Consider the following 22,805-nt stretch of genomic DNA (forward strand, 5'->3'; position numbering starts at 1 on the left):
TGTTTGTAAGGCTGAGGATAGAGTTGTCCGTGCTGTTTGTGGGATGCTTCAGAACCAAAGCAACAGACCTGCAGTGTTCTGCTGGGATGGGGAGGGCTGAGCTGGGGTGGGCAGCCCTGGGAGATGCATTGCTGTGCCTCAGGATGCAGCCAGCCCAAGGAGCAGCATGGGTGCTCTGGATATGTGATGCAGTGCATCTCTTGAATGGTTTTGTTTCTCTTTCTGTTGAGGTGGGTGTAAGCAGCTCTGATGGAGAGCTCTAAGACTTTCTGGTGCTGTTGCAGTTAAAAATGGAGCGTTGCTTGCAGAGCGTGGTTCTGAGCACCCAGAAGAGCAGGGGTCTGTGTTCAGGACCAGACAGTTGTGCCTGCAGGCATAGTACTTGGCTGTGAATAAATATTACTGAGAGAAATGCAGCCAAACAGCCTTAAGCAGATCCATGTCCTGTTTTGTGCTACACTGCAACACGCTGCTTGGACTTTGCAATATGTTCTATGTTCTGTGAGATGTTTCAGTGTTTCTAAATTGATGTTGGTAAAAGCAAATTCTAGGATGTCAGGATTTCCCCAGGGATGAAAAGCCCATTTTGCAGCTGTTTCTTCGTGCAAACACCAATCAGGGTTCTACTGCCATTCCCTGAGCCCGAGCAGCAGGGAAGAGCCCTCTCCATCCCACTGCTTTTCATTCAGTAACTGGCACCTTACGGCGAAGACTTCTCTTGTTTACTACTGAATTCTCCACTTCATTAGCAGTGCTAACAGGCTGCTCTCTTCTACTGGGCCTCAAGTGGCTCTTTCACGCTTGCAGGCTGCAGAACCTCTTCCATTTACCTCTCAATGAGGTGTAGTTCCTGCTTTTAATATCGCAAGCTGTTTCAGCAGAAAGCAGCAACAGTAACTGAGCTCAGCGTAGGGCCAGGGGAAGGGGCTCAGGGGAGCACAGGGACTGCCTGATGGCCCAACTCCTGCACACAGCTTGGCTGAGCTGCAAGCCCAGAACCGAGGGGCCCAGCTGTGCCCACGTGTGATGGTGGGGCAGCACTGGGTGCTGCTGCTGCATGGCTCCAGCACTGTGGGCATGCTTCCAGGCGTAATTCCTCTTTAAGAAACAGACCTACTCTTTCTCCTGCTTCCCCCCCCCACTTCTTTTTTTTTCTTTTTTTTTTTTTTCCTGCAAATACCGTAGTTTGGGTTGGAATTTGTCCACAGGGAAATGAGATCTGCACGGTCCGCTCCAGGCACTCAGAAACATTCACAATCTCGGAAAAGCTGCTTAGGAGCACCAGGGCTTTGCAGAGCTGCTTCAGCTCCGTGCCACAACTGCCCCCGGTACCCCCAGCTCTCCCTGGGAGGAAGCAGCAGGATCTACGGCCGCGCTCACGCGTTTCCTAAGCCTAAGGGAGCCTCCCCGTGCTTTCGCCTTCCCCGAACACCCCTCCACCGTGCCGCAGGTGCGGCGCCCTCCCGCTCGCTCCGAGGCACGGAGCTCCTCCGCCGGACCGCGGCGCCGTCGGGGCTCGCCTGGGGCGGTGCGGAGGCGGCCGGGCCGGTGCGGGATTGGCTCCCGGTGCCGCTGATTGACATCGGAGGACGAGTGCGCGGCGGGCGGTACCGCCGTGATTGGCTGCCGGGGGCTCACAAACCCGCGGCGCGGGGCGGTGGGGCCAGAGTGGGGCCGGGGTTGGGGAGGGAGCGGGCGGCTTTGAGAGGGGGCAGCGGCGGCAGCGACGGGCGTCTGGCGGGAGGGGCCGCCGAACGTCGGGTGGGAGTCCCGGGAAGGGGTGTCTGGGAACAGAGCGGGGGAATCCGGGTGAAGCTGCGGGGAGTGGCGGTGCCGCGGGCGGTGCCGTCGGGGCGGCCGTCGGCGCGGCCATGGGCGGAGTGCGGGGCGAGCTGCGGGCGCTGCTGTCGCTGGCCGCGGGGCTGCTGGCGTGCGGCGGGGCCAGCGAGTACGACTACGTGAGCTACCAGTCCGATCTGGGGCCCTACCCTGGGGGTCGCTTTTACACCAAACCCCACCAATGCGTGGCCATCCCCGCCGACCTGAGGCTGTGTCACAGCGTGGGTTATGATAAGATGGTGTTGCCCAACCTGCTGGACCACGAGACCATGGCCGAGGTGAAGCACCAGGCGAGCAGCTGGGTGCCGCTGCTCAACAAGAACTGCCATATGGGCACCCAGGTCTTCCTCTGCTCCCTCTTTGCTCCCGTCTGCCTGGACCGGCCGGTCTACCCGTGCCGCTGGCTCTGCGAGGCTGTGCGTGATTCCTGTGAGCCCGTCATGCAGTTCTTTGGCTTCTTTTGGCCGGAGATGCTCAAATGTGACCAGTTCCCACAGGATGATGTCTGCATTGCCATGACAGCTCCCAATGCCACCGAAGTCTCCAGGCCTAAAGGTAAGGCATGGTCAGAGCTGGGGGGGAGGGGGAACAGATGTCAGCTCAAGAAAAGCTGTATCCCTGTCCCCAAGCAGGATGGATGCGCTGCCTGCTCCTTGCCACTCTTGGAGCAGTAATCGTGGAGCAGGTGGAGCCTGGGGAGTTGCCGTGCTGTAATCTGTGCATCCCTCTTCTCCTGAGAAGTGTTTCTCTTCCATGCTTGGCTGCTGTGGGACCATTCTTCAGCTGCAGTGGGATGTGTGTGCTTACACATGGCAGGAATGTCTGGCTGGAGTAGATGGTGGCAGTGGTCCCAACAGAGCACCACGCTTCCCAGGCAGCACTGAGGCTCAGTAGCCTGCCCGAGTGGAGGAACATAGGGGAGGAAAAGCAGCCCTGCCTTCCCAGTGGGGGCTGTATGGTGGAGGGAGGCTGCAGGCAGGGTGTCCCATCAAGAAGCAACTGGGGAAAGTGGATGTGTTTCTTATTTTCACCATCGTGCTCTGTGAGTCTGCCTGTGTCAGACCAGCTTGCCCACAGTGAGTTGCAAGGAGTCTGGTTAGTTGCTGGAAACTTTTAAAATAATCAAATGAACGTTCTGGTGTAAGGTAAGCATTCTGTGTTAAAGCACTTTGTAAAGCTACTGAGAGGTGTTTGCAGAGGGAGAAGGGTTAGGGCTGTAGGGTTGCACGGCACTCACTGAAGCAATTGCTGGAAGGAGCTCTTTGTTTTCAGGGGAGGCTCTAAGATCTCTGCTCTGGGTGAACCCAGACCCTTGGTCCAGACTGCTGCTGTGTCTTGTGAACAGGTACAAAGGTTGCTTTTATTCCTCAGGGACTTGCAGCCAAGCAGAGCAGAACTGCAGCCTGTAGAGCTGCCCCTGCTCTGGGCTGTGTGCAGGTCAGTATCTTCAGAGGCTTTAGTAGCTCCAGACCTGGGGTCACCCTTGTGAGCAAGCAGCATCTGCCAGTCTTCCTTGGTGTGGTTCAACAGCCGTCTTTGCGATGAACTTTCAGGCCTGTTTAGACAGATGGGGCAGCATTGCTTTCTTCTGGTGCTGTGCAGCAGCACGGTGTTCAGTACCACGCTGTCACTCACATCACTGCAGTGACTTTGTTACAGCAAAGCCCCTCTGCTGCCTGCAGCTGTGTGTAGACTTCTGCTGGTGTGTATTCCTGGAGCCCCATGGATTTCAGGCTCTGGGGTGTTTCCTATTGATTCAAAGAAGGTCAGAGCCCAGCAGTATCCCTCCCCCCACCCCATTCTCAGGGCATTAATAAGAACGAGTCTTTTCAGTATTTTTTCCCATTAACACCTTAAAATTGGAATTTGTTTCTGCCTCTCAAAGAGCTGACCTGCTGAATTCCTTTCTCCTTAAGCATTAGGCAGTAAAGCCTGCAGGCCCACAGGATGCATCAGGGGAGTTGCAGATTAATATAGCATTACACATTCCTTCTCCCTGCCCCTGGAGTAAGCTAGCTCTAAAGCCAGGCATTAGAAAATGGTCAGCAGGGAGAAAAACTGGAAACAGTCCTCAGAGTGAAGCTGTCACATACAGAACGTGGGCTCTGTCCCAGCTGTTGTAGGCTGGGAGGTGTCAGAGCTCGGACTGTTGGGTGCTCTCAGGGTGCTGGGGGTTGGGCTGGGGTCCCAGAGCTGCCCAGGGTGCACAGCAGCAGCCCCAGCTCACGTTGTGGGTATGCTACAGCATCCCTGGGGCAACGCACGCAGCTCAAACAAAGCCTGACTTTTCACCAGGGAACAGTGAGTTTTATTTTACTTTTCTTTTTTTTGTCGGAGCTTGGAAAGCTTGTAGGTTTGGCACTGTGGTGGCTTTCCTGCTGGCTGTCTGCCCTGTGTGGGCTCGACCTCTTGGTGTGCTCTTTGGCTATGAGATAAGCTGAAGATGAGGGGTATGCCCTTCTGCTCCCAGGGTATGGGATTGGGTGGTCTGCACCACAGCTGCTCTCCTCCTGGCAGCAGACAGTGTGGGGTCCTCCCGCCAGCATCCCCTTGCCATGAGCTTGTTAAATGTACAGTATGGAAAGATTCTGACTGCTCATTTAAAAATAAAGCATTTGGGCTGTCATCATGCCCCAGAAACTGTCTTCTCCCCGTGTCCCTGTAAGCTAAGCTGGTAAAGTGGCTATGGCATTGGTAGGGTGTTGGAAGGGGATGTCACCCAGCTCAGGCACACCAAGAATGGCATTTCTAGGGCTGCTCCTGGACGCAGTGAGGATTACCTTGTTGCTGGCAAACCGGGACAATTGGAAGGCCAATTGCTCTACACGTGTGATTAATAAAGGCTTCTGACCCCAGGAATGAATGAGGGTTTGGCACAAAGCAGGATGGGTGGCGGGAGGGGAGAAGCACTGCACAGGAATGAGTGTCCAGCTGGGAGTCCCACGGGGCATCTGTGGACGAGGCAGCAGCACTGTGGTCTGCACGAGGTGTGCGGCTTTATACCCTCCTGCTGGTAGCTGCTGTGCTGCAGGTCCAGGCTCCTTCTGCCTGCGGAGACTGGCAGACGTTGCACTGCAGCGTGGCTCCAGAGAACAGCTCTTGTGTGTGGGAAAGAGCCCTTGTGCTGGACCGAGAGCATCTCCCTGCTTCAATAAATTCATCCGTCAGTAGCACAAACCTCTGTCTGTGCTGCTGGGTGGTCTCTGCTGGCTGGAGGCAGGAACCTGGAAGCAGTTGATTATCCTCTGGATGTGAGGAGCTCTCCTGATGAGCTGGGTTTTGCGTGTCCTGAACCCTGTCTGGCTCTGGGGTGGTTACCCTTGTTGTGTGAGCCTTCCCTGCCGTACCTTTGTATGTGCTGTGTGCCAGCTTGGTGCACCGTGGGACACAGCATCAGCAGGCTGCTCACCATGCCCTATGGCAAGCAACTTCTCCAGCCAGAAGCTTGGCCCTGAAAACTCTATTCTATGTCAACCCTGTCCTCTGCAAGCAGCTGCCTGCACCTGGGGTGGGGGAAGCAGGGCTGGCAGGAGGCTGAGCTGGGGCTGGGACTGGGACCAGGCAGGTGCTGCCCTGCTGCGCTGGCTGCTGGCAGCCCAGGGCAGGGCTTCAGGCTGCTTTTGGCCCTCCTGGGTCTGTGGTGCTCTTGGGCTTGTTCTTCATCAGCTGTTCTCTCCTCTCACCAGGAACCACTGTGTGTCCCCCGTGCGACAATGAGATGAAGTCGGAGGCCATTGTTGAGCACCTGTGTGCCAGCGAGTTTGGTAAGGAAGCATTCCTGCTGCTATGGCTCTGTATTGTGGAGAGGAGAAGACACTTGGTGCCCAGGCTGCAGAGCATCCTGCTTCCCTTCCAGCTGTGCCTGCTGCAGCAGGTTGGGTACATGATGCTGGAAGGGCATCTCCCTGTGCAGGGAGCAGGGCACTACAGGGTGCTACAGCTGCTCAGCAACCACTGTGCTACCCGGGCCGGCTGTTGACTGCCTTGCTGTGGGCTTGGAGGTGTTTTTAGGGTTCTGGGAGGCTTCCTGGGCTGTGCAGGGCAGTGCAGCTCTGCGTAGGCTGGATCCTGGACCACTGGATTCCCACCACCCTTGTGGTCGATATGGGTCAGCAGTACAGTCTCATTGTCTGCGGCAGCCTGGGGGCAAGCATGCCTCTAGATGTCAGTGTTGATGCGTGGTGGCAGCAATGTGTGGGATGTGTCTGGTGGGGAGTGGGGTCTTGGAGCTGCGTGGCCCCATGGCAGCTCAGCAGGGAGGTGTCACTGAGTGTCTGCTGCCCAGGCTGCCGGCACCCCCGGGTCTCAGCAGAATTCTACTCTTCTTGCCAAGTCTGGGTGTTGAACCCAAAAACCCATCCCTTGCCTTTTTAAGGCTGAGAAGCGAAGGGGAAAAAATGCAGTGCTATTGGAAAGCTGTGTCCTAAATCCATTATGGCTCATAAGTGAGTCAGACAATCATAGGGAAACAGAGCTTCATTAAAAACAAGAAAAAACCACAAAGAAACAACCAAAGAAAGCTGTTGCAGGGAAAAATATGAGCTTTTTCAGATCAAGCCCAGCATTAACTGGTTTTGACATCCTTGCTGGTGTCTGTAACTTTCCTGAAAAGCTATTAAAGGAGCATTGAGCAAGGTGTGCATTCCGGGGGGATTAGCACTTGAACGTGTGCTGTGCAAACCCCAACCTGCTCTGTGCTGATGCTTTACCCCTTCTGCTGGAAATGAATTCCCCACGCCTGCAGGTTTGGTATGCCAGAAGGCCTAAGTTCAGTACAGACTTTTTTCTAACGGGGGAAAGCATCCACAGGAACACCCATGTAATAGTTCCTCAGGAATGTGCGTGCTCCCGGAGTGCAAGAATTCAGTGTGGCTGGGAGCTGCCTGTCCTGAGCTCCTCATCTGTGGCCCAGGAGCTTTCTTGTGAAAACGAGACAACTTCTTCCTGGAGAGGAGTCCAGAGCAGCTGAGCAGGACATAACTGGTGTCTGCTGCGTGTGAGGCATCATTCTTTCCTCACAATGGAAAGCTGGTTGCATTTTGGGTTGCCTTTTGTTCTCCTCTTCCTCTCTTGTCACCAGAATAAATAGCAGTGGAAAAGTTCATTTGCATGGATTCTCAGTGGTGTAGGTTTCAAGCTGCTGCCTTTGGCACTTCTTCCTTCTGCCTCTGCGTTCTTCCTCCTCCATTGAGGAGAAGTCCCTCCAGCCACTCTGGTGTGCTGGGAGCTGGGGTGAAGGATGTGGGCAGGATGCTGTGGGGATGCCTGGCAGTGGGGAGCAGCTGGTGAGCGATGGATCGGCCCCAGGAAGTGCTCTCCCACCGCAGGATCCTTAGATCTCTGTTTAGTCTTCAGGGGTTACTGTCGTGGGGGTGATTTCTCATGGAGAGCTGTTTATCTGGCACTAACATAAACTCCCGTCCCCTCCAACTGAGGTTTCTCATGCACATCCAGCAAGGTAAACACCGGCAGCTGACAGGTTACAGAACCTCATCACAGCCAGACATGTACTGTAAATGTTTAAACTACGTGTACTGTGAGGGGCAGCTGGTGGTGGGCTCTGCTCACCGCTTTTCCCCAGTTCACATGGTGCCCTTGTTGTAGGGCTCCTGCACATCCCTGGGCTGTGCTGTTGGTGCTCTGCCTGCTTGTAGCAGCTCGGGGCTGGGCAGCCCTGGCATGCTGCTGCTCTCTGTTTCTCCTGGTGGGTGTATTTATCGTTTCTGCCCTTTCCCTGAGGTCTGAGAGATCCTGCCCAGCGGGCTCTTGCTGAACCAGGACTGCAGTACAATCAATACATGCTGTTTATTTTTCCCCTTGACTGACAGCTCCTTGCCTGCACCCTTCTCCAGTTACAGCCCTAATGTGTCTTCTGGCAGGTTTCCTTCTTCTGTGCGATTCCTGAAGGAAGGAGCAATGAGGCTGCAGGAACAGCAGAGCTTTCCACTCTCTCACATTCCCTTCCCTGCCCCTGGGGGTGCTGGTGTGGGGTTCCTACATGTGGGGGAGAGCTGGGATGGAGCCAAGTGCTGTGGGCTGGGGTGCACCTGGGGTGGGGGTGATCTCAGTGATGTATTCCTGTGCCTTGTGCCGTTCCAGGGCTCAGTGCAAATGGAGCTGCTCTGGTCTCTCCTGCTCTGTAAAGCTTGCATCTCTACCTCCCTGAGCATCCTGAATTTGGAAAGCAGATAGAAAGAAAGCTTTCCTTTAGTTTCCAGCCCTGGATTGCTTTCCTGTACAGTAATAGTATAACACAACAGGGCTCTTGGCAAGCACAGCAGCCTTTTTTGGCATGTGGGCAGACAAATACCATTATTCTCACTGCCAGTGCAGTGGCTGGGAGCACGAGGGTAGCACACAGACTGTGCTGCCTTCTTGAGGCTGTCATTGCTGTCCTGCTGCCATGTGTGTCTGCAGTGGTGACCTGAATATGACGTGTATTTATTGCAACAAGTTCCAGCAGGGCAGAGCTTCAAGGGGCAGTGATGCAGGGGACTCTTTCCCCTGCCAGAGCCCATGGCTTCTGCTGTGCTACCTGCTGCTCACATGTCTGAGAATCAAATGGGAAGGGACAGCAGACAATCACATATCTGAGCATTATTTATCTGTGGCTCTGAAGTAAACTCCCAAATGATGGAAATATGTTAGTCATTTTTGGCCACATGTGCTTTTCCCCAAAAATGAGACAGAGCCAAATGGCACAGAAGTGGTACTTTAATGTACAACACATTTCCATCATTTTTCCCATGCTTACTGAATTCCTGTTCATGGTCATGGCAAATGAGCATTAATTTTCTTTTATTTGGGTTGCTATTTACTCAGGAAGGCACTGAATCCAAAGAGGAGAATTCTTCTGTTGGTATGGGATGGGGTTGGCCCTGCTCCCCAGGTCCCCACCAGCTCACACATAGCAATACTCAGTGTTCAGAATGTGTTCTACAGCTGCCTGAGGGCAGGAGAGCCTGAAAGCAAATGTTTGAGGAGCTGAGTTGATCTCTTAAGAGTCTCTCTGTCATTGCTCAGCTAACATTTTGCTAGCAAATCATGCGTTGTGCTGCTGAACAAATTTCCTTCTCAATTAAAATTGTTTCGTGCTGAGAACTTTCTGGTGTTTTTTTTTTTCCCCCTTCTCCTTGGCTTGTTTTTCAGCTCTTAAGATGACCATCAAGGAGGTGAAGAAGGAGAACGGGGACAAAGTGATCATTCCACGGAAGAGGAAGGCGCTGAAGCTGGGGCCCATCCGCAAGAAGAACCTGAAGAAATTGGTGCTGCTCCTGAAGAATGGGGCTGACTGCCCCTGCCACCAGCTGGACAACCTTGGCCACCATTTCCTCATCATGGGCCGCCAGGTGAAGACCCAGCACCTTCTGACAGCCATCTACAAGTGGGACAAGAAGAACAAAGAGTTCAAGAAGTTCATGAAGAAGGTGAAAGCTCCGGACTGCCCAACGTTCCCATCTGTCTTCAAGTGACCCCCATGGGGGCCAAACCGCCCCCCCTTTCTTCCTCATCCTCAGAGCTCCCCCAGCCCCACCTCCTGCCCCATGCCAGCATTTCCCAGAGTGAGCACTGAGCAGACCCTGAGGTCATGAACCACATACATCTGCAGTAGCCAAAGACCCATTGCTGTGAGTTCATGGAAATAGCAACGATCAGATGCAGAGGGCTGTGAGACCACATGATTTTGGACGTGACCCTCGTGACCACCTGTATTTGTGGCTGCAGGAGCACCTGAGTTAATTCCTACAGGACCAGAGCCAGCCTATTGGAAAAGCATTCCATCCTGACAAGTTAATAAACAAGTGAAGCAGCATCCATCGAACCCCTGATAAAACCTCTTAGTAGCTAATTGCCCTCATGGTAAATACAAACCCACCATTATTCCAGTCTGAGTGCCTTTGGGTTGAGCCTCAGCCCAGGACCTCACGGTGCCCTGATTTGCTGGGTCTCATTCCCAACCATTGCATGGTCCCACATACCTGGCTGTGTCCCTCAGTGAGGCTCTGCTTGCTGGCTCGTGTCATTGCTCATTTTACCACCAATATTTTGTAGTTTCTTCAGGCCATCAGCAAAATATTGCACTGCAGAAGGGCAAGGAGTGATCCCTGTGGAGCAGCACAGGACTGCATCCTCTCCGTGCTCCTCTTCCTGCAGTTGGGACTGATTGGTGTCCAGGTTTTGATGTATGACAGCTTGGCTTTGTTTGTACTGTTGTTGTTTTTTTCCTGTCATCAAAATACCACATTAGTGTGAGGTTGTGTCGTTATATGAAAGACAATGAATACTGCATCCAAATGATTATTGACCAGGCTGAAATTCATTATTCTGTTAATTAGACGTGTTCTTTTCTGCACAGTCCCACATTACTCCACATTAATTACACCATCCCGCTTCTATTCATCATTCTCATCAATCATGATTGCTCTTAAGAGAATGACTGTCTTAAAACTTGAAATAATCCTGTAGCTTTGCAGTTAACTCTGCTCAGATCTGGTGAATGAATTGTTCTCTGGCTCGGGAGCGCTGTGTGTTTCTTTCATGACTGAACCATGGACTTTATTGTAGATAAACTCCCTAAATATGCTGAGCACCCTGATGAATGCTGCTTCAGAACTAGCAGAGAGATGGATTTAGGATGTGAACTCTTTAGAAAATCCCACTAAGTGTCTTAGACCACAGCGTGTATTAGCATTGTTACTGTGATGCAAAGTTAATCATTGTAGATAATGTACTTGATCAGTGAATTAAAAAAAAGAGCAAAACCACAAAAAAGATCCACCCTAAGCTTTAGAAGCAGCTCAGGGCTGCTGAGCTGTGTGTGATGTTTCAGACACGGTGCATTGGGCATCTCCATGTACCTGGATGGTTGTTGTACCACCCTCCTGCCAAACTGCTGTGGGATCTGCCAGCAGTTCTGTGCAGATGGAGCAGGCAGAGCCCCTGTGCATCACTGCATCCCTTGTGCTCTCTTTGTATGTGGAGGATTTTAATAATAATAAAATAACAGCACTAAGAGTTTGACGTAACATCGTGTTGTAGACAGGATATGTATTTACATTTTGCTCTAATGTAATTTTAGATCGTTAATTTAGAACCTTGTGTGGCAGCCCCAAATCAGAGCTGCAGCTGCTGCCTGTGCCCCCCTGGGCTCCCATCTCCCCCAACCCAGGGATGGAGCAGCACTGGGCTGCAGTCCAGGCCCACAGCACCGAGGCTGAGGCTGCAGAACCACATCAGCATCTGCTTCCATGGCGTGGCTGGAAGCCTCAGACATGGTGAAGGTGTTCAGCACTGCAACCACAGCAGTGTGCTCACGGTAGATGATTTCAGCTGTTGGTTTTGATGTTACGGCTTGCATTTATTTTCAAATCTCATATCTGTTGTTTATGCTTTGTCTTTTATGTATCAATCGTCTCTTCACTAAAACTGCTAAATTAATCAACAACGACGTGATTCCCCCTCCCTGTTTTTATAGAGACGTCGTTTTCTGTCCCACGTTGGTGCTGTCAGAGGTGGCTGCAGTGCAATGCAATGGGACGTGATGCGATGCTGGGGATGTCTGGGCTGGATGTGCTGCAGCTTTTTGGACAAGAGGAGGGAGATGCTTCTCACAGCCAAACTTAACGCTCCCCAGCGGTGCATCCCTGCTCTTAGAACCCAGAAATCATCTTGCAGTGCAGCCCATGCACTCTGCAAATAGGTCTGCGGGTGTGAGAGCCAGGTGGGGGTCATGCAGGGCACAGAGCTGCAGTGGGCTTTGAGGACTCTGCATTCCTTATTTGCTCGTGAGGGTCGGGGGGAGCAGCCCAAGCTACACATCAAATAGGTTTTGAAGGACAAATGCTCCAAATGCAATTGTGACAGCGTAGAAGAAGAGCACAGATGTGTGAGTGCTGTAAGCAGGCACAACCCAGAGCTGTGTGAGGAGTCTGTGCTGCTGTGGGAACCTCTCATGTGAGCACAATGCATTACAGCAGAGCGCTGCTTGCTTTTCTCATGGTATATTTTGACAAAGAAATCTGTACTTGATTGTTTTGCTTTGTTTTAAACTTGTGGTTGATATAAACACATTATGGCTTCTGTTCTCTCTCTTCTGTGATTGGAGCAAGAAAACCTCTCAATAAAATGTTGGGGTTTTTTTTTTTTTCCTCCTCCCTTTCAAAGTTATTTTTATTGTTGCCTTTTCAGTATCAGTTGCATTACTCACTCTGACATTCAAGGGTTCAGCACACTGTCTCTATACAGACACAGCTTATCTGCACTGCTGCCTGGCAAGGAGAGATGCAAGAGCTTAAACCACACATCCACAGTGCTGAGACAGAGAAGTGCTGTCAAAGTGCTGCTTCTAGACACTGCTTTATCTGTACATTAATACCCCTGTTGCAAACCAGCTAGCTCACACCAGTGCAAGCAAAGGCAATGAGCTCCTTACAGCAAACAGCATTGTCTGCAGGAATTATTTCCTAGAAAATGTTGTTGCTGTCACTGGTAGCAAGGAAAGCTGGCACGCACCTGAAACCCCATTAGTCAGCCCTGGCTCCAGCTCTCAGGTTATTCCAATCAGAGCAGTCACCCATCCTTTGAGAAACAGCCAGCAGGGCTGAGCATAGCCTGCAGTTGGTCTCAGGTGGAGGGGAGGTTTGATAGTGGAGAAATCAGGGAGCTCCTGCCCTCCAGTGCCCCTGGCCAGGGACATCAGCAACAGCACAAGGTGCCATGAGGGCAGGTAAGAGCAGCTCCAACGTAGGAGTTATGCTATAATTGGTTCCAATGCTGATTGCTACCAGTTCTGTTTATGCAGCATGCTCATTCTAAACAAGGATTTTTATGAGTTCTGCTGTGTAATAATCCAGGCTGAGATTTTTCACGTGCATGTATGTAACTGTAGGTTACATAAAGTAGGGAGTGTGCTTAGAGCCAGCAGAGTGCTGGTGGTGCAAAGAAATACCCAAAGTTAGGGGAGCTTTGCTGACCTGAATGCATTTTTGTTTCAGGCTCGTGTCCAGCTCTGAGTCTGGCTTCACAATGCAGGGAGGCTGAGAAAGCTTGGGGGTGGTTGAGGATTGCCCAGCAGTGACTGCTTTGTGTCTGTGTGCTGTGCCCCATGGAAAACTGCTTCTAGCTTGTGTGAGGGTGAAACAGCTGATCTGGCAGCATGAGGATGCTCAAGCCTTGCCAGCAGCCTGCCCTGGCCTTGTCTGAATCTTGCATAAAAAAAAATATCATCCTCTTGTGACTCAGTTTATCCTCCCATTAATGTTTATCTTATTTGCTCCAGCATTCTTTCTGTTGAGTATCATCTGTTAATTGAGTTTCTGGTCTCCAGTTCATAGTTAAGCTCTAAATAAATACAGTTTGCTTTCCTGCTATACAAAAGTCATCTTCCATCCTACAATTAATTTCTTGTCCTTGGCAATCTGTGTTCTTCTTTGACCCCTGCTGGGGAACACAGGGCTGGAAATTGTGAGCAATTAGGGACGGTTTCTCCTGGAGAAGAGCAGATACCAGCCTGGTGTGTCTGACAAGGAGCTCTATTAACATTCTGCAGGATGGGGAGGTGATGCACCACAGCTGCTCAGGCAGTCTGGTGACATGTCTGCAAGGGAAATGCTGCCTGTGTTTATCTGCAGCGCTGTCTGGGCACGGTGTAACACCAAAGCCCTCCTTTGCTCTGGTGCTGTTCAGCTTTGCTGGGACACGTGCTGCAATTTCAGCACAGAACTGCCCCTCTTTGTGCTGCTGAGGGGCTGAAGTCCTACATGGAGTGGCAAGGAGACGTGTGGATGTCTCCACAGTGGGGAATGGTGTTTATGCCTCAACTCTGTAAAGCAAAGGGTGCCTTGCTGCACGTAGCCACACAAACCATAGACTGGGAGAGATGCACAGAGGAAAGCAAGGGATTTGTAACGTGCCACGATGAAGAACAGAACAGGAAGTGGGAAAGAAATACTTCCTTTCCTTTCAGACGCTTTTGTGGAAAAAAACAGATCCATCAAGGATACAGGGATGCAAAACTCCCTGCTCTGAGTGTGCCTTGAGCCGCAGGGCATGCAGACGTGGGAAGCTCTGCTTCAACCTCAGTGCAGAGAAAGTCTGCTATGAGATTGAGGGAGGGAAAAATCTCTCAGAATTCACAGCAAGTGCTGTAAAAGCCTCTGTTTTGTGAGGGCTCAGGCTTGTTTTATTGTCATTTCTTCTCTAGTAATCCCATCCGAGCCTCTGAGCATCCCACCTGTTGGCTGAGTTGCACCCCTCTGTTAGTCTGGAGGTGACAAAGTCACGTTTCAATGCCCTTTTTGGGATTCAGTGCCCTTTTTGGGAGCCTGGCTGGCTCCTGTGCTCTATGCATGAGGCCGTGGCTCTGCACTATGTGGCTTCCCTGGGCAGTGCTGTGCCAGGAGCCGTGGGTTGGCCCATCAGGTTGGCTGGCTGAGCTGCAGAAGCCTCCCAGTCTCTGGAAAATGAGAACTCTGTTCCAAGACCCTCTCAGCGAAGGCTGGAATCTCCTCTGGGCTGGCTGCTGGCCACAAGCTGTCCTGGTAGCAACGTAAGGGCAATGGTGTGCTCAGCTCTGCAGTGCAGGGTGATGGTGCCTGCAGGGCCATCAGCTCTGCTACACACAGCTTCTAGGATCCAGGGAGCTGTGAGGGGCCAGCAAATGGTCTCTGCAGAAATGTGCACAGCCTGGAAGTGCTGTGAGTAACGTTTTTTTTTTCTGTTGGAGATGTGTGCCAAGTCCTCACTCCAGCAAGGAGATGTGGGAAAGCAGGGCTGTGGCTGGATGAACCACACCTGGGTCACAGTGCTGCTGCTGCTCAGTGAGACCCCCACCAAACTCCTGAGTTATTAACATGGATGAGAGATTGATTTGCTAGAAGGTATTTTTCTTTGCTGGGAGAGCAAGCACATGCATGGCTCTGACATGCAGTGCTCAGAACTTCATTAAAGTGCACCAATGATGAACTGCAATTCCTTTAGCCAATGCAATTTGCAACAGAGCAGCACCCAGCCTGGGCAATCTCCTCTGCTATTGTACAGTCAGGGTAAATCACTAATCTGGAGAGATTGCAGCTCAGAAGGCAAATGGGATCCTGGGCTCCATCAGCAGAGGGGTGGCAGCAGGGACAGGGAGGCGATCGTCCCCCTCTGCTCTGCTCCTGTGAGGCCCCATCTGCAGCACTGCATCCAGGGCTGGAGCCCCCAGGACAAGAAGGACAGGGAGCTGCTGGAGAGGGTGCAGAGGAGCCACAGAGATGAGCAGGGGCTGCAGCACCTCCACTATGAAGACAGGCTGAGGGAGCTGGGCTTGTTCAGCATGGAGAAAAGAAGGCTGCGGGGTGACCTCAGTGCAGCCTGCAGTGCCTGAAGGGAGCCTGCAGACAGGAGGGGAATCAATTCTTTGAAAGGGGAGATGAAAGCAGGAAAAGGGGAAATGGTTTGAAGTTGAGGGAGGGAAGATTGAGGTTGGATGTCAGGGGAAGTTCTGTGCTGTGAGAGTGGTGAGGTGCTGGAACAGCTGCCCAGAGAGGCTGTGATGCCCCGTCCATCCCTGGAGGTGTTGGAGGCCAGGTTGGATGGGGCCCTGGGCAGCCTGGGTTGCTGTGAAATGTGGAGGTTGGTGGCCCTGCGTGCAGCAGGGAGTTGGAGATTTGTGATCCTTGAGGTCTCTTCCAACCCTGGCCATTCTGTGACTCTGTGAGAGGACAGAGCATGTTGGTGGCAGTTCCAGATGTGGCCATATGTGAGGTGCTGGTGGCTGCGCTGCCCTCCTCACCTGTAGCGCCACTGCTGGGCACCCATGGGTGAGATCTCAGCATCCCCAGTACCCAGCCTGGGTGTGAGGGAGCAACCAGGGGTGGCTGCTGAGGTGATGCATTGAATGTTCCATGCTAAATGGTCTAAAAAAAAAATACTGAGCTAAATGTTTATGAAAATCTCCCCCTGGATTAATGGTTGCCAGACAGCTGAGGGGTAATTACATGTGATATGACTTTAATTATTAAGCACGGAGCTGCCCAGCTGAATTACTGTAGCCCCTAACTGCCTACTTCAATGTTTACAATTTCTTCACCATTCCCTGTTCTTCCCTCTCACTCACCCTAAATGTTTATTTAATAATCCTGAAAGACCTTTTAAGCTTTCTGGGTTTAATGTTTGCTAAACACCCTGTCACTTTCACTTCTATTGACAATTCCCTGGTTCTGCTCAGCCCCAGAGCTTTGCAGTGGGATGGGGCTGATGGGGAAGGTGGGAGCAGGCAGCACGTCCCTGTGCTCAGTGCTTCCCTGCCCTGGGTGGGCACTGAATGGGGCACAGACATGGAGCTGGCACACGGTGCTGCCAGTTGTGTCATTTCTGCACTGCATTGCCTCCACCTCCAAGGTCTCTGCTGCGCTCACGCAGTATTAATTTCAGCAAATTCATTTTTCTTCACAAAAGCTTTTGGTTATTTGAGATTAGGGGCTGTTAGGGCTCATTGTTTCCCAAGCTGTGCCTTGTTTTGCTGTGCTGCTCCGAGTCTGGTCTGCAGGAACTTAATCTCCCCTCTCCTGCAGTGGTTCTGTTCTTAGAAAATCTGTTCGCTGCTCTTGTGCAAATTGTTGATGGGAGATAGCAGTGGGCCTTCCTGCTTCTATTTAACGTGTCAGCAGAGAGAGACATCTGCTTGCAATTAAGGTACAGCCATGCTGAAGGATCGGGGTGGTAGATGTTAAACGATAATGGGAAGTCTTTATCGATTCATAATTCCTCGCGTCGTACAAAGGAATACATTTCATTTAAAATTCCTGGCCCAGGGAAAACCAGCAAAGCAGCAAGCAGTGCGGGCAGACTTGGGAACAGAGCAGAGGAATGGGAAGGATGGAAAATCCTGGCCTCATTTCTAAAATGCCATGCGTTTCTGGGTGTTGCTGAAGGAGCCAAGCTTGGCTAAGGCAGGGAGGAAGCGCGTGGCAGGGTGTGCAGCCGGGGCCATTTCAGAGCTGGATCCCATTTCTGCCCTGTGTGTCCCCCAGGCTGCTTGGTGACACGGGCTGCCAGCTCCCCATGCTGAGGATGTTTGTCCCTTGTAGATGATGCACAGCCTGGTTTCATTTCAAGCTCCCCAATGTTGGTCGCGTTACCAAAGTCTCTTCCTTACTGAAGCAAATTCAAAACGCCTCTTTTGTCCTTAAGGTCTCAGACATGAGGCATGGGGAAGTTCCTGTCTGTGCAGCTTGTGACCAACGTGCAGAGCAACCCTGGGCTGGCAGGGCTGTGCTGTGGCATCGCTCCATATTGACTGCTTCCCCTGTATCTGCAGGGATCTGGGATGGGGTGGGCGGCCCAGGAGCCCCCAGACCCCAGCTGGGGCAGTGCTGTGTCTGTAGGATGAGGATGATGCATTCCCAGCAGCACTACAGCTTTCCAAATCTCCAAGTGGCTGAAAACCAGCTTGTAAAACCAAAGGCAAAAGCTGGATTTCACTGTTATCTTAGTGGAAACTTGGGCTTGGAAGGAGGAATGCAGAGGAATCTTCATCTCCGAGCAGGGTCGAGGCACCGCGAGACAGCGATGCGGGGATCCGGGAAATCTCCCCTTATCTGCAGTCCGTTCATCAGGTTTCACACACGCTGATGTGCCGTTAAACTGCTGGCCCAGATGCGCGGAGCGATGGAAATTCAAAGCCTTTTTCACGAGCTAGTTGGAAGATCATTAACGAGCAATTAGTTTGCTAAGTGTTTGGCCTCGGGGCTGCTTTATTTCCCCTTCTCCTCCAAAGGCGGTAGCAGCTTTGCTAGGCTCGAGGTGAGATTCTTCCCATCCCCGCTGCTCGGCCCCTGGAGCTGCTGGGAGCTCCGTTGGGGCTCAGCATGATGCTCAGACGGGGCTGCGCGGCCCCCCTCGGGGCTGGCGGTCTCTCCTTGGTTGGGAGCATTGCATTATGCAAGATTGAGTTTGATTTGTTCCCCCTTCCTCTGATTTTCTTTTTTTTTTTAGTAGCTGACAGTTGCTACCAACGTGAGGCACTAATTTATTTATGTATTTATTTTATTTGGGACGCACGAGTTCAGGCTCTTTAATCATTTCCAAATGCCTTCCTCTAAAGGCTATATTGTTTCAGCGTTCAGCCACTAATTTTTTGAAATCTCTGAAATAAGACTCTGCTCTTGAACATGTGCCGGAGAGTTGTTCCTTTGCACTGTATTTTAAAAATATACATGTGGTTTAATTCAACCCAAGGACCGGAGGGGACATTTTTCCACCATTTCCCCCCTCCTCTTTTTCTTTAGAACGGTGTCTGCCAAACCACCGGGCTCTGAGCCAGCAGCAGCCCCTTGGATGAGCCCAAATGCATCTGGAGGTGAAAAAGTGTTTGCAGTGCAGCCCAGAGTCGTTGCATCGCAATGCAGGACCTGGGGAGTGTCTGCTGTCACCTGCTGGCTGAGGACAATGCCACCAGTGCTGGGATGCCGGCAGCAAAGAAGGGAAATTTAATGTGCTTGCACCGAAGGGCTTTTGTTCTCTTTGCTCTTTCGGTGTTGTTACGCGGGGCTGAAGCCAACACCGGGCCAGTCCTTGCTCAGAAGCTTCGCGGTGCAGATGCTGGCAGCAATGCTGCGAGGTAGGCAAGAAATGGCAGCGCCTTTCTGAGAGCAGATGTTGAAAATCCCCGATGTGTTGAAGCAGTGGGATATTAGGATTCAAAAAAAGTGCAGTGAGACCCGAAGAAAAGAGCAGGGGAAAGGGAAAGCTGCTGCTGAGCACCCGGTGGAGACAGAGGGTGCAAGAGGTGAGCATGAAGACGATGCTCTGTGCTGGTGGGGCTGCAGCTGTTCTTCCTGAGCAGGCAACGTTGCTGAGGCTGTGCAGTGCTGCCCACCTCGTTCCCTGCCCACAATCACGGCTGATGCAGTAAATACAGCGAGGAGATTTCCCAGCCACAGCACTTGACAGCCTCCGAGGGACTCCCATAGGAATCTGCTATTTGTGTTGGCAGTCATAAATCCCCCAGGACTCAGATGACAGCCAGAGGCATTATGAGTCTGGGCTGTCTTGTGTCTAATATCTGCACTACGTTGATTTGTGATTCACTGGCACAATTATTTCTGTTCAGCATCACCGACCTGTTTACAAAAATAAAGCAAAATGAATATTTCATGCTACTTTAAAGAAAAAAAAAGAAAAAAGAGAGGTGCAGAAGGACAGCATACGTGTTGCAGCCAGCTGGCATCCAGCAGGGCCCAGAAGCAACAAATCTGATCGGTTCACATTGATCTTTTTACTGGTAATTTCACAGGAGGTTTTCTACACTAATTAATGACCAGAGAGGCTGTGATGCCCCGTCCATCCCTGGAGGTGTTCAAGGCCAGGTTGGATGAGGCCCTGGGCAGCCTGGTGTGAAATGTGGAGGTTGGTGGCCCTGTGTGCAGCAGGGGGTTGGAGATTTGTGATCCTTGAGCTCCCTTCCAACCCTGGCCATTCTGTGATGATTCCCCTCTCTCGGCTTCTGAGCAAAACGCGTGTAACGTCGGTTTTCTCTACGATTCGATCCCGCAAAGCTCCGGGGGGATTCGGGGCTGCGGGAAGGAATGCGGCTGAGCCCCGCACGCGGGCTGCGGCTGCCACCTGGCGGCTTTGGTGCTGCCCGCATCCCCACCGCGTCCCGCTCCGATCCCGGCTATAGGGTGGTGGTTAATGGAGCAAAGTCCAGCTGGTGACCCGTTACGAGTGGTGGCCCCCAGGGGTCGGTACTGGAGCCCATCTTGTTTAATATCGTTATTGATGACCTAGATGAAGGCATTGAGTGCACCCTCAGTTTGCAGGTGACACCAAGTTTAGAGGTGGTGTCGGTCTGTCTGAGGATAGGGAGGCCCTTCAGAAGGATCCAGATAAGCTGGATTGCTGGGATGAGGTTCAACAAGGCCAAGTGCTGGGTCCTGCATTTGGCCACAACAACCCCATGCAGCGCTACAGGAGGCTGGATGACTGTGAAGAGGAAAGAGACCTGGGGGTGCTGGTTGATGCTGAACACGAGCCAGCAGTGTGCCCAGGTGGCCAAGAGGGCCAACGGCATCCTGGCCTGCATTAGAAATAGTGCGGCCAGCAGGAGCAGGGAGGTGAGCATCCCTCTGTACTCAGCACTGGTGAGGCTGCATCTCAAGTCCTGTGTTCAGTTTTGGGCCCCTCACTACAAAAAAGGCATTGAGGAGCATGTCCAAAGAAGGGCAATGAAATTGATGAGGGATCTGCAGCACAAGTCATGAGGAGTGGCTGAGGGAGCTGCGATTGTTCAGTCTGGAGAAGAGGAGGCTCAGGGGAGACCTCACTGCACTCCACAGCTTCCTGAAGGGAGGCTGTGATGAGGAGGGCTTTGGCCTCAGGCAACAAACAGAACCCGAGGAAACGGCCGCAAGTTGTAGCAGAGGAGGTTTAGGTTGGACGTAAGGAAGAACTTTTTCTCCCAGGCACTGCAATGGCTGCCCAGGGAGGTGGTGGAGTCGCCGTCCCTGGCAGCGTTCAAGAGGCGTCTGGATGAGGAGATGCGAGATGTGGTTTAGTGCTGGTGGTAGCAGTGGTGATGGGAGGTTGGACAGGATGATCTTGCAGGTCCTTTCCAAACTTGTGATTCTATGGTTCTGTGATCCTCGAGGCAGGAGATGCGGGGTGAGGGGTAGGTGAGGATGTGGCCCCAGGAGCTCTTTTGGACGATGTTTAGCTTGCTGGTAATAATCAGGGCTTTAACTGTGTGCGATTTCATACCCACCAAAGGGTTAACACGAACATCTCCGTATCCATTCCTGCAAAATGACCTCTGCAGGACCCTCCCAGCGATGCAGCTATCTCGTCTCCGTGCTCTAGGAGCTGCTTATCCTGAGCCTGACAGTTGGCTGCTGTCTCCAGACACTTCCGTGGCAGATGGTTTTTGTTACCATCGCTATGTGGTACCTCACCTGCTCTGTCAACTTGGCACTGCGAGCTGCTGGGAGAGCAGAGCAATGCCACGTGGTGACCCCACAGGCTGGGCAGGAGTTCTGCACTTGCTATCAGCGTGGGAGGTGATTTCTGATGTCGTTCTTCTATGCACTGCACTGGCTCATGCCAGGTCTGAATTTGTCCCAGTGAATGAGAAATGCCTGCAGGAAATGCTGTTCCTTCTACTCTGTGGCACGAGGGGTACACAGTGTTGTGCAGTTCATTAGGAGGATTTTTGGAGCTGGCTTCCAGGATTTAGATCCCAAAGAAGCCCCAAAACACAACCAGCACCCTCAGAGCCCCTCGGTGACAGAATTCAGAATCTATTTGTTCGGGTTTGTTGGCATGCAGTTGCAGCCAAAACTCACTTTCTAGCTGCAGAGAGGACAGAGGGAGATGATTTCCCACCTCTGTGCCCAGGGGCTGTAGCTGGAAAGGACTCTGCTGTCCAAGTGAAAGCTGGATGCAAGCTAAGGGGAAACAGATGGTTTCAAGATCAAGCCCATCATATGGAGGAGAAGCCAAACTGCTGATGGATGGGGCAGCTTTTAACTCAGGCATGGAGCCAGATGCAGTGTTGTCCTTTCTAAACTGCAGGACCCAAAACACAAACTCTTTCTCAGGTCCAGCTGTAAGGACAGCAACAGCAGAACTGGAACAGCACAGAGTGCTCCGATGGCTGACTGCATCGTGTCTGTTTTAGAAGGCTGAGAGAGGTGCTTTAGGAGCACAAAAGCTGGCTCTGGAGGAACAGTTGCATTTAGGAACGTACAGCAATAGCAGATGTCACACTTGAGATGCATCCTGCAGCAATGGGTCCTTCGTGTGCTGCTGTGAAGGCACAGAGACAGGAGGTGATTCCAAGGAGAGAGAAGCAATTGCTGAATTCAGTGCAGCCTGGTCATCTTCCCACTGCCCACGTGTCGAAGCAATTAGTGGGCACAGGGCTGTCTTCAGCACATCCCTGGCTGTGGCAGAGCACACGAGAGACATGAGATGCTGACTGGGTGGGGAGTGCTGACAGCATCGTACCTCATTTGCAAGAGAAAAGGGGGTTGCAGCAGGGTGTGACGTGTCTGGAAGCTACAGAGGTGGAATGGAGCCACAGGGAAGCAGAGATGCGTTGAACCACCTCTTGCCTGGCTGGGTACGTGGTGACAGATGCCTGAGTTGAGTGGTGGGGCCGTGGTGTGGAGCCAGGACTTGTGCTTGCTCAGCAGTGTGCTTCGCTCCCAGCTGCAGGAAATCTGTAAGAGGAAATTAGATTTCAAACGGTTCTGCCTCGCTCTAGGGAGAAGGCTGGGATTGAGGGAGGGCTCACTCATCACCAGCTCATTGAATGTGGAAACCCAATCCCCAGGAGCCCTGTGCTCTGGGGCAGCCCTCTGCAATGGGTCATCTGTGCAAAATGTGGCAGCAGCAGTGATTTGGCACTTGTGAAAGAGCATTGTGCTGCGCCCTGAATCCACATCCAAACTGGGACGTTTTGATTATTTTTAGTGTTACTTACGAAGCGTGCCCTATATTCACCCTGGAGGGCCAAATCTGAGCTCTCACTTACTTTTGGAGATGGAAATGCTTTGTTTCTGGAAGGTCTCCTGATGGAATCGTGTTGTGTTTACATTTGCATTTCTCATCTATAACTCGGTATTGCGTGTCATGCAGGGAAAGTGAGCTTTGTGCTTTGAGAAGCGTATGGTGTGGGGCAGGGATGTCCCTCACTGAAGTTACTGCAGCCTGGAGGGGTCACAGTGGGGCTGCACTTGAACACTGACAGAACATCTGGGCAGACAGTTGATATCTCAATCCATTTCCAAGCCTCACGACCGTCAGCAGCCCTGCCCAGATGTGTGCATTTTATGTGCTGTGCATAAAAAGGCAGATATTGCATGGGGTGGAAATGTGTTGGAATCAGTGCTTTGGAAAATACACACTCTGCTGGAATGTGCTAACAGCCAGCTTGTGCAGGATGGCAATTAACTCTATTTAATGCCCACGAAACTGAGTCAAAA

General features: G+C 52.1%; 1 protein-coding gene across 1 annotated transcript; it reads left to right on the forward strand.

Annotated features, from left to right (window-relative positions):
- Positions 1-1,735: 1,735 nt before the first annotated feature.
- On the forward strand, positions 1,736-10,838 carry SFRP1 (secreted frizzled related protein 1). Its single transcript, XM_048928248.1, has 3 exons — positions 1,736-2,394; positions 5,526-5,603; positions 8,989-10,838. Exons 1-3 carry the CDS (start codon positions 1,872-1,874, stop codon positions 9,309-9,311), a joined length of 924 nt encoding a protein of 307 aa, XP_048784205.1. The 5' UTR covers positions 1,736-1,871; the 3' UTR covers positions 9,312-10,838.
- The last annotated feature ends 11,967 nt before the right edge of the window (positions 10,839-22,805 follow it).

Source organism: Lagopus muta, chromosome 27 (assembly GCF_023343835.1).
Source record: "Lagopus muta isolate bLagMut1 chromosome 27, bLagMut1 primary, whole genome shotgun sequence".
Classification (NCBI taxonomy): Eukaryota; Metazoa; Chordata; class Aves; order Galliformes; family Phasianidae; genus Lagopus; species Lagopus muta.

Excerpts from the sequence above, each read along its gene's own strand:
- SFRP1 (XM_048928248.1), top strand. The coding sequence starts at position 1,872 with ATGGGCGGAGTGCGGGGCGAGCTGCGGGCGCTGCTGTCGCTGGCCGCG. Across the intron at positions 2,395-5,525 it reads CGAAGTCTCCAGGCCTAAAG|GAACCACTGTGTGTCCCCCG; the intron begins GTAAGGCATGGT and ends TCCTCTCACCAG. Across the intron at positions 5,604-8,988 it reads CCTGTGTGCCAGCGAGTTTG|CTCTTAAGATGACCATCAAG; the intron begins GTAAGGAAGCAT and ends CTTGTTTTTCAG.